General features: G+C 35.8%; 1 protein-coding gene across 2 annotated transcripts in view; it reads right to left on the bottom strand.

Moving 5' to 3' along the window:
* LOC105221830 (cyclin-dependent kinase-like 1) overlaps positions 1-12,680 on the bottom strand; it is a 55,488-nt gene extending 42,808 nt beyond the window's left edge. The window contains exon 1 of one of the 2 annotated variants that reach the window (XM_049451484.1): positions 12,226-12,680. In XM_049451484.1, the coding sequence (XP_049307441.1) occupies positions 12,226-12,293 (68 nt within the window). In that variant the 5' untranslated portion in view covers positions 12,294-12,680. Of the gene's footprint in view, positions 1-486; positions 580-12,225 lie in introns of those variants that run through there. The other variant, XM_049451511.1, reaches the window with a different exon arrangement.
* Positions 12,681-13,915: the final 1,235 nt, after the last annotated feature.

Genomic DNA, 13,915 nt, shown 5'->3' with positions numbered 1-13,915 from the left:
AAGGAAAGACCATCAACAGCGTCTATTACATAGCATTATTGGACCGTTTGAAGAAGGAATTCTCCGAAAAATGGTGCATTTGGAGAAAAAGAAAGTGCTATTTTACCAAGATAATGGACCAAATCTGTGAAAACGATGACAAAAATTAAATAATACAGTTAATTTAGTATATAAAGACCGATATTGCTGACTGTGTACTTGAGTACTGGAACATGAACTGAGTTAGAACGATTACTCTTGTTGGACTGTGGGATCTTATCCTAAGGTTTTTTGATGTTCGCATTATTTAAAATTGATACACTCTATAATCTCTCAATATCAAACTAAAATTTGTTCACAACATTATTTTATTGAAGCACTTACGATTTTTAATTACTATTTACTCAACTTTCTAAACTTTCTAAATACTCATATGCAATATTTCACCATCAAGCAATTAGATTTATTAAAAAATTACTTTTAATTACAACTTCTGCCACAACTTGCCTTGCACTTTAATTCAATTGCTGCCCAACGGAGTCAAGAGCCACTCAGTGTGATATAAATTTTATTTGAACAACACAGAAAAGAGACGATCTGCGCACACTTTCCGAATGAAAATTTCCGACTGCAATTTAATTTTCGTTCAACGGCGATTGCCACCATAAAAGTGTCAACAAATATGGTCAGGAATGCACATGCGAGCAGACAGACATACAAACGTATGTATGTATATGAGCATATGCAAAATTGGTGAAATATGGAAAATTGCGGCAGCCAGTGATGGCAACCAACAAAAATAAACACACAGAGACAGAGACGCCTCCGCACACATTTGATAAATTGCATTTGTGAATTGTGCTTTGGACATTTGGGCAATGTGTAAACCGGAATGAGAATGTTGGATGGAAAATGGCAATAATGCCGTTGTGTTTAAATAATAAGCCACATTAGGGACAAAGATAATGACGGTTGCAATTTTGGTGTCACAAATGAATTGTTTGATTTATCGAAATGTAAACTGCATATGTGCTACTAGGGTGTGTATGAGTAGAACCTTTCGTGGCATATAAGTATGTACATAACGATATTTTAGGGCAGCTGAAGCGCTAAAAATCTTTAATGGATGATCTTTCATTGGTGCTGTGATTATAAAGAGTGCTTTTCCAGGTAAAGTCAGAAAACCTAAATTTGCAAATGAAATACAATAGAGGCCCGCTAATCCGGACACGGCCTAATCCGGATTCCACTGTAATCCAACCAGGGTTAAAAAATTCAAAATTTCTACTATGTCCCTTATAATCGGGACCGACATTCTCTATCCGTATTCTCTAATCCGGATCACATGTTTATTATTCACCATAGTCGCTTTTATGCTTTGTTTGACATTCGCTCACACACTTTATATCGCCACTTATGCGTGCGCTTTGTTTCATATTTGTAGAACGGGGAATACCCGAATAAGTATGAAATGCGACAGAAGAAAGACGTTTGCTCAGTTTAGCATCAAAATGACATCAAAAAGGTCACACAAAACGTTAACTCTTGTCTGCTGTAGAAGGAAGTGCTCCAGGGAGAAAAACCTCTAAAGAGAGAGTAACATTTCTTGCTTGTGCAAACGGTGATGGCACACATAAACTTAAAATTGTGGTCATTGGAAAAGCGAAAAATCCCAGAGCTTTTAAGAACTGTAGCGATCTTCCAATTGAATATTACTCGACACAAAATGCTTGGATGACTTCAACTATTTACGTAAAATGGTTTCACGAGTAGTTTGTCAAACAAGTAAAGGATTTTCAAGCGGAAAACAACCTAGATGGAAAAGCTATTTTACTAGTTGATAATGCTTCTGGTCACGCATCGGTTGCGCAGCTTACAAGCGATGATGGTAATATTATAACCATATTTCTTCCACCTAACTGCACAGCTCTTGTCCAACCAATGGACCAAAACGCAATACGTTTAACCAAATTGTATTATCGCAAAAGCCTCTTGGTACATATCTTGTATTTGGAAGAAAATGATGTTTCTCAAGTCATTAAAAATCTCACAATAAAGGATGTTGTTTTTTGCTTGTGAATTCTTGGGACATGCTGTCGTCTGATACAATAGCAAAATGTTGGCAAAAAATTTTTCGCTATTCAGGAAATAACGATATAGTTAATACCGAAAACAATTCCGATTCTGACGAGGATCCAGATGATACCATTTTTCTGTCTGTTCTCAAAGAAAAATGGACGTCACAACGACCATTTACCTCTCCATAGTGACGACGATTCCTCCGTTGAAGAAGTCGAAAACATTGAACCAAAAGCTAAAGAACGCTACTACAGCGAGCAATGGAGGCTAAACAAAAAAACGTTCGCTAAACAAAATTAACCGATTTTTTCAATAAAATTTAGAATTTATATTACACCGATTAATATAGGGTGATTTTTTAAGAGCTTGATAACTTTTTAAAAAAAAAAAACGCATAAAATTTGCAAAATCTCATCGGTTCTTTATTTGAAACGTTAGATTGGTTCATGACATTTACTTTTTGAAGATAATTTCATTTAAATGTTGACCGCGGCTGCGTCTTAGGTGGTCCATTCGGAAAGTCCAATTTTGGGCAACTTTTTCGAGCATTTCGGCCGGAATAGCCCGAATTTCTTCAGAAATGTTGTCTTCCAAAGCTGGAATAGTTGCTGGCTTATTTCTGTAGACTTTAGACTTGACGTAGCCCCACAAAAAATAGTCTAAAGGCGTTAAATCGCATGATCTTGGTGGCCAACTTACGGGTCCATTTCTTGAGATGAATTGTTGTCCGAAGTTTTCCCTCAAAATGGCCATAGAATCGCGAGCTGTGTGGCATATAGCGCCATCTTGTTGAAACCACATGTCAACCAAGTTCAGTTCTTCCATTTTTGGCAACAAAAAGTTTGTTAGCATCGAACGATAGCGATCGCCATTCACCGTAACGTTGCGTCCAACAGCATCTTTGAAAAAATACGGTCCAATGATTCCACCAGCGTACAAACCACACCAAACAGTGCATTTTTCGGGATGCATGGGCAGTTCTTGAACGGCTTCTGGTTGCTCTTCACCCCAAATGCGGCAATTTTGCTTATTTACGTAGCCATTCAACCAGAAATGAGCCTCATCGCTGAACAAAACACGCGCGCGAAACACATTTCGAACCGAACACTGATTTTGGTAATAAAATTCAATGATTTGCAAGCGTTGCTCGTTAGTAAGTCTATTCATGATGAAATGTCAAAGCATACTGAGCATCTTTCTCTTTGACACCATGTCTGAAATCCCACGTGATCTGTCAAATACTAATGCATGAAAATCCTAACCTCAAAAAAATCACCCGTTACATACAAATTTCTAACGTTTATTTTCAATGGATTGTTTTAAATTTTTTTTTGGAACATGTGTATTATTTGTTATAATAAATAAACAGAAAGCTATAAATATTTTGTTCTTAATACATTGTTCTGATATGTCTTTGGTAATCCGGATTCCCTTATATTCCGGATAGGGGCCGGTTTTAATTGATCCGGATTAGCGAGCCTCTACTGTACGAGTAATAGACATTTTTAGACTCGCTGTGACTTTTCACAGTTCCCAAAACGGGAATATTCTTTTCGGAGGACACATTGGCTTAACAAGTATATGGACCTAATACATTTGAGTTCCATCTTGAGGACCGTTAAAATATTTGATTCATAAACGCATAATCTATATTTTTCAAATCTGAAGATAGGCTTTGTGGGTTGATCAAAACACATATCCTAGTCATAGTCTGAGTCTTTCGATACTGCTCTGGATGGTCTTGGTTGAATCAAAGCTCGAATGTTTCATTCTCAGTCTTCTGTGAGATAGAAAGATTGAAACGGAATGGGGCAACGCACGCGGTAGATCTGCTGTTCCGTAGTATAGCCTTCTTCAAAGAAGTGACCATTCCGTCAGATAGCAGAGCGGCGGTAATAATCTTGAAATTATTTACAGTACGTTCAGGATTGGTCGAGGGGTGCCTAACCTTGTTATCGATAGCATCGAGTGTCTTTGTGATAAGACTAATATGGGTGCCGGGCCATAACGGAATCGCAGGAAATTGCAAAGCTGATGACCTAGTAAGAAAAAGCACCCTAGAACCGTTACCAATAAAGTTGCAGCGAGTTGGTGTTCCTCCCTCTTGTGTTCTACTACTATATAACTGAGTTTCGCGGAAGCTTGGCCAACGCTGGGCGATTATCGTTACATACGCCCTTGCAAAAGCTGTTTAGCTCAAGATTGATCGCAAGAGATCTAGTGATCTCTTTGTCCTCAGTAAGGCTAGCCTCTCCTTAGTTGTTGGGTTTTTAACAAGGCCTATTGATGCCCATACTGTAAGGTTGGGTATCTTACCAGACTTACCCAAAATGGATGAGGTAGAAACAACTGTCCCACGTTTGTGAGGTCAAGACATAAACACTTGGGAGCGCATGTCTTCAGACGTCCCAACTAACGGGAGTAGAACTTAAACGCCTAAGCAAACTTGTTCGAATGCAGGAGCTCTTCATGGCTTCACAGAGGGTTACATAGAGGGCTATATATTTAATGACCATATTATCCTTTTTGACTACTGAATCAGATTAACGCTCACTCCAGGGCTTAAAAAAGAATTTGACAAATAAAGCATATAGCTGACATACAAACTGAACTATCGGGGTTAAGTGCTTTTATGGAAAACTTGTTCATTTGGCAAGATATCTTCACCAAATCCTCAGAAGATTAACCCTAGTTTTCTTTGGTTAGTAGTTATTGCAAAGGGCTTGAGCGATTTTTTTATTTTATGGAGTTCGAATTCCGCATTAATAGATTATTAATTAAAAAAAAAAAGAATGTTTCAGTTGCTTGTACTCCACGTACATATATGAAAGCAGTCCTCTGGCTGCCGAGTTTTTATACTCTCGCAACAAAGTTGCTAAGGAGAGTATTATAGTTTTGTTCACATAACGGTTGCTTGTAAGTCCTAAAACTAAACGAGTCAGATATAGGGTTATATATACCAAAGTGATCAGGGTGACGAGTCGAGTAGAGTTGAAATCCGGATGTCTGTCTGTCCGTCCGTCCGTCCGTCTGTCCGTCTATCCGTGCAAGCTGTAACGTGAGTAAAAATTAAGATATCATGATGAATCTTGGTACACGTATTTCTTGGCTCCATAAGAAGGTTAAGTTCGAAGATGGGCAAAATCGGCCCACTGCCACGTCCAAAAAATGGCGAAAACCGGAAACCTATAAAGTGTCATAACTAAGCCATAAATGAAGATATTAAAGTGAAATTTGGCACGAAGGATCGCATTAGGGAGGGGCATATTTGGACGTAATTTTTTTTGGAAAAGTGGGCGTGGCTCCGCTCCTACTAAGTTTTTTGTACATATCTCGGAAACTACTATAGTTATGTCAACCAAACTCTATAGAGTTGTTTCCTTCAGGCATTTCCATATGCATTTTAAAAATGGAAGGAATCGGATAATAACCACGCCCACCTCCCATACAAAGGTTATGTTGAAAATCACTAAAAGTGCGTTAACCGACTAACAGAAAACGTCAGAAACACTAAATTTTACGAAGAAATGGCAGACGGAAGCTGCACCCAGGATTTTTTTAAATCCCACTTATGGACCAAAAACCATATCTCAGGAACTACTAATCTAATTAATTTTACAGCAAAATAAAAAAAAATATGTAAATGACGGATAATGAAATCTCGATTAGCACTTTATCATGCGAGAGTATAAAATGTTCGGTGACACCCGAACTTAGCCCTTCCTTACTTGTTATCTTTGCTTTTGCTTCGCTGGTTAGTTATACACATACTATGTAACCCTGAAAACCTATAAGATCTGTAAACAATCAACAGCAACAAGCCTTCTTACACCATTTAATGTTAAATTGCTTTTGTGGTTATATTAAATAACCACAATCTGTACAACCGCGTGAGCTTTCGTTTTTCGGAGAACGAGAATGCAATCCACCCAGCAACCGCCAATTAACTGCAACAACCGCGACCAGCAAATAAAATTACAACAAAAACAAAAGCGGGAACTACAACAACAACAGTTAAACCAGTACAAACAAAGTAATTGTAATTTAACAAGCCAATGAAACCATGGGTTTTCGCACTCAACGTTGAAATACGAGCGCGGTTTGAAAGGGCAGTGACATTTCATGCAACGTTGGTGTTATTAGCGGATCATGACTGTTTTAAGTCCATAATGGTGGATGCAACAAGGATTCTTAATATTTAAATACTCGTAAAATAGAATTTAAAAGACAAAACTGAAAGAGAAGAGGTAAAAACTATGAGGAGAGATTGAGAGTTGGCGCATTTTATGTCGAGATCTTAAATTAAAAGCGTAGAAAACGTTCGCAAGCTACATCGATTCGATCTATGGGCTCTTGCAAAGTTCTAAAAAGAACCGACATTTTCGAGCCAAATTTTGTTCAGAAATTAGTCCCATTTCCGGCTTAATTGGTATGTAAGTAAGCAAACTTACTTTTGGAACGAAAAGCAACATGAAGGTTTTCAAAAGTTGCCATTCCACCCAGAAAAAAAAATGGTTTGGTGTGATTTGTGGACCGGAGGAATCATTAGTCCATATTTCTTCAAAAATGATTCCGGTCAGAACGTTATGGTCAATGGTGACCGATATCGTCATGATAACCGACTATTTGATGCTTGAAATTGCAGTTTGTGATATCGGCGACATTTTGTTTCAACAAGACGGTGTCACACTCCACGCATCGCATTAATTAGTGGATTTATTTAGAGAACAATTCGGTGAGCAGATAATTTCAAGTTTTGGTTCGGTCGATTGGCTACCAAGTTCGTGTGATATCACACCGTTAGACTTTTTCCTGTGCGGATATGTAAAGTCTTAAGTCTATGCAGACAATTCCGCTTCATTCAGGACTTAGAGCAAAAACTCACATTTGACATTCATCTAAAATTGGACTTAATGGATGGCGTAGCCGCGACCAGCATTTGAAAGAGATAATCTTCAAAAAATAAATGCCAAAGAACGTTATTACAAAGGATACTAAACATACTGCACACAATTTGAAGTCTATTTCTTCTTTAAAAATTGGGGAACCTCGAAATGGATATCGGTAGTCAGTTGTACACTGTCTTATCAATTTTTCCTTTTAACTGTTTCATATGCATAACTTTGTACATACATGCATATATAGACGTTATTTATTTTTTATTAACAATTTTAACAACATGACGAACAACAGCAATGGTTTTAAGGCTAAAAATATCAACTCTGTGTCTGTGAAAAAATCTCATTTCGCCACAGAGTTTCACGGTATATTGTGTTTGTCCAGAAAATGCCACAAACAGCTGAAACCACAACAAAGAGCTTCCGTACTCTGGCAAAGAGCAAAAGTCCGTAATCAACTGTCAACAGCGAATTGGCAGAAAGTGAATTTTACATGTCAGATGGTAAGCGTAAGCTGAGAACTCCGCAGTATGTAAGTTAAATGTAGGAATTTCGTTAAATTTTTTTATAGACTAGTGAGTTAAATTGGTAGAGCTTAATGCCATTGGCTTGATTTAATGAGCTACTAGCGTTCGGTTTCTCAGCAAGAGCATGTGGACTTTAACGACTGCAAAATAGTGGCGAAATTATCAGTCATGAAGTATGAACAAAAATGTTTTACTCATTACAGTTCTGTTATTTATACTAGTTGAAACCAAGTCCAAGGATAAATAACTTTGGAAAAATTGGGCAAAGTAGAATCTTCTCGCTCTTTTACTACCATTATAGAAAATCTGTATAAATAAAACACTCTATAGAAATTACTTTTCCATTGTTCGCTATATCGTGTTAACGGTTAATTGGATACTTAATAAAATAAAGTTGGAATTTCGCAAAGAGTTTTTCTTGAAAGATGATGATGTTATCTCCAGAGATTTCATCCGCTGAGCATTTTCAAAAATCAGAATTTAAGAAGTTAACCGCCGTCTAATGCAATACTATCCTCTTACTGTGTCCTTTCAGGAACACATAAAATTCATTCCAATAGGGACTACCAACAACGGCGTGATTTTAAAATGAAATAAAACACAAAAATTTGTTTAAAATAGGTTCTATGAAAGAAGAAAGAAATAAAGCCCGCACCAAATGGTAAATTTTTGGGGCTGCAATTGTGTTTCCTGAATTACACGAGTATTTGAGACACACTATTAGCGACAATTTTGTTAGTTGATGAAGCCTTTAATAGCTGGTGATATGGGTTTCATCTGAGAAGATAGCTCTTCGATGAACGTGAATTTGTCAATTTTCGGGGAACGTGAATTTGCGCAATAATCTTGGACAATTTGCATGCGTTGTTGTTGAAATAACATATCTTACTGAACAAATAGACAAAATGTGATAGAGATCCGTAAGCAAACATCCTCGTCACGTGGTGTCAAAAACACACCCATCCCTTTTGGCAGACGACTCTGTATTTCTAGCGAAACCAGGAAGTAAAGTAAATATTTCGGAAGGAAGACCGTTTTCAGATAGCTATATAGCCCAATTCGATCAGTAACCCCTTGTATGTCATATCACCTATAAAACGAGTATTAATTTGCAGAGCCAAAACTTTACCAGAGTTTTTATAACTAACTCCAGAAAATGCAGGAAGGCTTAGTTGTAGAAAAGCACCTATACTGTTACACTGTTGTCAATTCCACCGCCTAAGGGATAAAAAATGTCAGCAAAATCTGACTGAAGTGTTCGCTTCATTCCTGATGCTTGACAATTATTATTTAAGGGTCCTAAAATGCCTAGTTGTTGACCATTCTCATGAAATTATTTATATATTAAAGTTTCATTTCTAAGTCCTTTATAGTCTTGGATTTCTGTAAACAGCATTGCAAGTCTGTATTGTGTAGTGTTTTCGATAGTCAATCGGACACTTCTTTGAGAACTACGAATTAATCAGTTAAGTTATGCTATTTCCACCTAATTATTTTTGGTATACTTTGTAATTGTACTTGAGAGTACATTCTGGAGGATCGAGTGAATGCTTTAAATATGAAATTAACCCTTTCGGGGCTTCTTTTTTGTTTTTGGTTTTCAAAATTTATTTTTTTGTTTTTTTATATACTTTAGCCCACTTTCTGAATAATAAAAAGTAATTTTTTAACATTTTGTTTGAAAAAGTGGGTTTTGGACACTGTGCCATATGGCATTGAAACTATTTAAAGGAAAATAAATATAATATATAAGTTTTTAATTCAGTTTTAAAATTGTTATTTTTATTGGATTAAAATTATTATTTTTTAAACTTAAACATAAGCAAACGCAAAAAACTATAAAAAATAAGAGTTCATTGTAACTAAAACTATAAAAAATAGGAATTCATTGTAAATTTCTAGTTCAAGAGTATGTCTGCATCTGTATAGTTCCCTAAAAAAAAGAAATATAGTAAAACAAATTCAAATATGGAAATAAATCTATAACTTACCTCACTTTTCATGGTATAATCTAAAGCAATTTCTGGTCCCGTTTGGAATGCAGAGATGAACGTTACATTTTGCATACAAGTATCTGGAATATCCTTTGCATCCTGGTACCTTTACATATACGTTTTACAGGTGTATACTCAGGCCAATGTTGAATACCATCGAAACGAATCGAACCTGAAGGTGCCCCTTCATATGAAGGTCTTGATTTCGAACTTGATGGAGTGCTAGAAAGGTCTAAGTCCTCCGATTGCATGGTCCTTCCTCTTTTTCGTGCGACACTTTGAACTGTCGCCAATGCCAGCAATCCATCAGTTACATCATTCCGGAACGCTAATAAATCCATTTGATCTTTCTTTCTTATGTTACGAGTATTACTGTCGCAATCATTGCGATATTCTAAGCAAGAGTTGCATACTGCTAAGTCCAGAAAATGGTCGAAAACTCTAAGGGTCCACTTTTTTGTCCGAATAGAAATTTGATATAAAGATAGCAAAAAGTCCATCTTGTCGACCCTCCCATATATTTATTATACAAAGCTATAACGTTAGGCTGTGATACAACGATCTTTTTCTTTTGCTCAGAAAAAATCTGGTGACCTCTTTTGTGTCTTTGTCACCATAAATAGATGAAGCCAATTGAACACAGCCCCCATCTAGCCATTTCAAAACGACAACAATTGTGTTTTTTCCCTGGTGTATTTCCAGATCATAAACAATCCCATTTGAGCTACATAGCAAAATATTTTTATTCCCCATTTAATAGGTTTTTTAGGCATATACTGCTTCAATCCAGTTTTCGATTTGAATGGAATCATCATTTCATCACAGCAGCAGTTTTCATCTTTTGGAATATCATAAGATTTTTTCAGGAATTTATTTATAAGTGGACGAACTTTAAAAAGTTTGTCGGTTGAGTTACCCTCTATGTAAAACTTTATACAAGTACGTATTATATGAAACCGTTTTTTTGTCATGTGTTTACGAAAGGCTGGTATTTCAGTAGTACCAGCCTAGTACATTTGTAATCGAGGATATCCGATTGTTCCAATAATGATTTCCAATCCCGTTAATGTCAGGATCTCTTCTTTTTCAACATTAACAGCGGTTCCAATCTTCATAAGTGAGGTTTGATTTGTTGCCTGAACAATAGTGCCAATAAAATCGTATGGAAAGTACTTTAGAAAATATGAAACAGGAGTTTTTACATCTTGCTTTGGATAACTTTCTGAAAATCCTGAGATTGCCTTTGCCCATCTATATGAAATAATTTTTTTGAATGGTGGATCCGAGGCATCTTCTAAATCCATCAAATCATCTCCTACATCCAAATTTTTCTCAAATTGATCAGAATTCCCATCCGGATTAGTTAACTCTTCGATCAAGAAGGCGTTGTTATTTCTATCATTTAAAGTTTGCAATAGTGACTCCAAAACACTATTTTCTTCTTCTTCCTCATCATCAAAATCAGATATATCTGAGTTATCAAAACTAATTAAAACATTTTCAATTTCTTCGGTGTTTAGTTTATTAGGCATTGTCAACACGTCTAGTCAATATGAACTTATACAACAAAGTAAAAAATTTCCTTTGGGAAAAATCTATGCCATATGGCATAGTATGAAATAAAAAAACGGGCAGCTCTATTGTCGGATCTAATTTTTTCCTAAATTACTAAGGCAATGTTCATCTACTAAATTAATTACAAAAATCTAACAAATTAACAATTTTATTTAACAAAATATATAAAAGTATAACATGTTCTTTTTTGCAAATTGTGAATCTCACGAGGAACGCTTGTTCTCCGAAACATAACAATGTGTAGGGTCCATCAATCAAATTTTTTTTTTAATTTATTTATAGATAACACTTCAAAGAAAAATACAAAATTAATAAAAAAAGTGTACCCACACGCATTATGACCTAAAATGGGCTTCAAAAAGTGGCTATGCCATATGGCATAGAATCACCGAAAGGGTTAAATGTACGAGTTATACATATGTACATACATATGTACTCTAAATATAATTTAAAACAAAGGTTTTGTACTGTATAGTAAAGCGAGGTTGGAATCGATGAAGGCTAATCCAATGCTATTAGTAAAATATTAAATTCTGAACAATGTTTTTGGGAACCGTTATGACATCGCTATAACAAAACAGTAAATACCAAACGCGATATGACTGAATTTTAAAGGAATTTTAATGTTCAGTTGTTCAAAATAAAACTTTGGACAAATCTTTTCGCGGTTTGTAGTTCTGCGGTGAAAGTATATCCAATTTCGTGAAGATGTCCTGACAAGTAAAAAAAGTTTTGCAAACAAGAACATGATTTTCATCCATCAGTTTGCTGTATGCTATACTGGTTCGATCTAAAATATATATTTGGAGACCATAGCAATGTTTTAGGCAATGATCCATACTAAATTTCGTGATAAATTTGATTTTGATCGTTCAGTTTGTATGGCAGCTATTTGTAATAATATTCCGATACCGGCTCCGACAAATTAGCAACTTCTTGTGGATAAAATTATGTCTGCAAAATTTCAGGTCGATAACTCAAATACTAAGTTCGAATAGTTTGCGTCTATACAGACAGAGACATAAACAAACGGACATGACTAAATCGCCTCAGCTCGTCACGCTGATCATTTGAATATAATATTATATATATTTGTTAGAGTATTAAAAACTCTTGGTAACTTAATATATGTTATTCAGAGTATTATATCTTATATTATTTCGATTCACTTACCTCCGGGGCAGTAGTGGTAGATGATTGCCAAACAACCACAGACGCTTCTCACCGAACCATTTGTCCATAGACTCTGCGATCAAAATGGTGTTTGTAAAAAATGTCGTAGAAAAAGTTTTTTCCAAATTAATAAAGAAAAAATCGCATTAAAAGTGTTAACAGCGTGTCATGAAATTTTTAGTGGATTGTTAAAATATTTATTTGTTTATGTGGAACCTTCACTTCACAACACTGTGCGGCAACACCACGTCGTAACAATAACAAACCATGTTGTTGTCAAGCATTTTAAACTTTCACCATTTCCTCACACACATACACATATAAGCACAAATGTCAAAAAAATTGCGAACAAAATGCATTGCTGCCAACTGCAGTTAACACAGCAAGCGTTATAAATATTTACATAAAATTCACAAAAGGAAATGTTTTAGCAATTTAAATTTAATTTTCTTATTTTAAACACATTTTCGCGTTTTTATTTGCAACTGAGCGGAAATTCGGTTTACGCAAGGGTTTCTCTTTGCGAAAAGCGTTTGAAAGGAAATGCGCACTGCACACGGTCTGCTGGCGCGGCAAGTGTTGGTGCGCTTAGTTGCACGCGGCGCGGCGCCTGGCAGCGCGTTAGGCGGCAGAAAAGCAAAAGTTTGTTTATTCCACCGAACGACGGTGTGGACAGGGTGCACGCGAAGGGGCGCGTGTGCGGTAATAACAATAGACAAAGCGGCGGTTGCTGCTGGCAACACGACAGTTGGGCGCGGGTTTGTTGTATAGCTGTTGTTGCTTTACATATTTTTGTTCTTGTTGGCTGATTTTTGTATCAAAAATAAATTTTTTACATATTCATAAATATTTGTAACGGTGTATATTATGTGCAAGGGTACTTGCAACTGTTTTGTTGGCGGAAGTTTTGTATATTAAAAGTTTATAGCTGTAGAAATATTTTCGGTAAAATAATAATTCTTTACTTGAAGCTGATGTCATCGGTTCTGCTATGAAAAATATTCTGAATTATTTTCTTGTACTTAGAGAAGATAACGAGATGAGTATGACGGGATGAAATTATTTTCACTTATTTATATCGGGTGACCATTGATGGGTTTTTAAGCTCAAGAAACCTCTAGTGGTTAGGAGTATTTAGAGGCATAAAAAAGGACATTTGAAAAAAAAAAAAAACCAATAAATTATTGCATTCTATGAAAGTAAAACGAGGCAGATTTATGTTAAATAAGGTTTCCACTTGGTTTAATAGAAATTTGAAAAAATATTAAATTAATGGCTGCTTGAGTTGATCCAGGATCAGCCGAAACTCCTTGCGGTGACCAACATTAATCCTTGGAAAGTTTATCGAAATAAATCGGATCGGAGAAATATAGTTTTCAGATAAGATAATCAGTCTTTGATTGAAGCGTTTTTGTTTTTTTATCTTTCAATTAACACAATGCCGCCTTCACGAAATATTTTTCCAGATTTTCTAGGAATAACCAACATCTTAAAAAAATTTACAAAAAATCGAAATTGAAACAATTAATAAGGGCTTAGTCCGGATACCACAGAACATTTTATACTTTAGCAACTTGCAGGAATCAAAGCCGGGAAAATACCTTGTGGACGGAGATAGGAAGGCTATTTAAAATTCGTATGTTCTCTATAAAATGTTTACGTTTTATGCATTTGAAACTAAAATTAGAAT

The sequence above is a fragment of the Bactrocera dorsalis genome, chromosome 1 (genome assembly GCF_023373825.1).
Source record: "Bactrocera dorsalis isolate Fly_Bdor chromosome 1, ASM2337382v1, whole genome shotgun sequence".
Taxonomy (NCBI): domain Eukaryota; kingdom Metazoa; phylum Arthropoda; class Insecta; order Diptera; family Tephritidae; genus Bactrocera; species Bactrocera dorsalis.
Note: the sequence above shows the minus strand (reverse complement) of the source record. Positions and strands in the feature narration are given on the sequence as shown.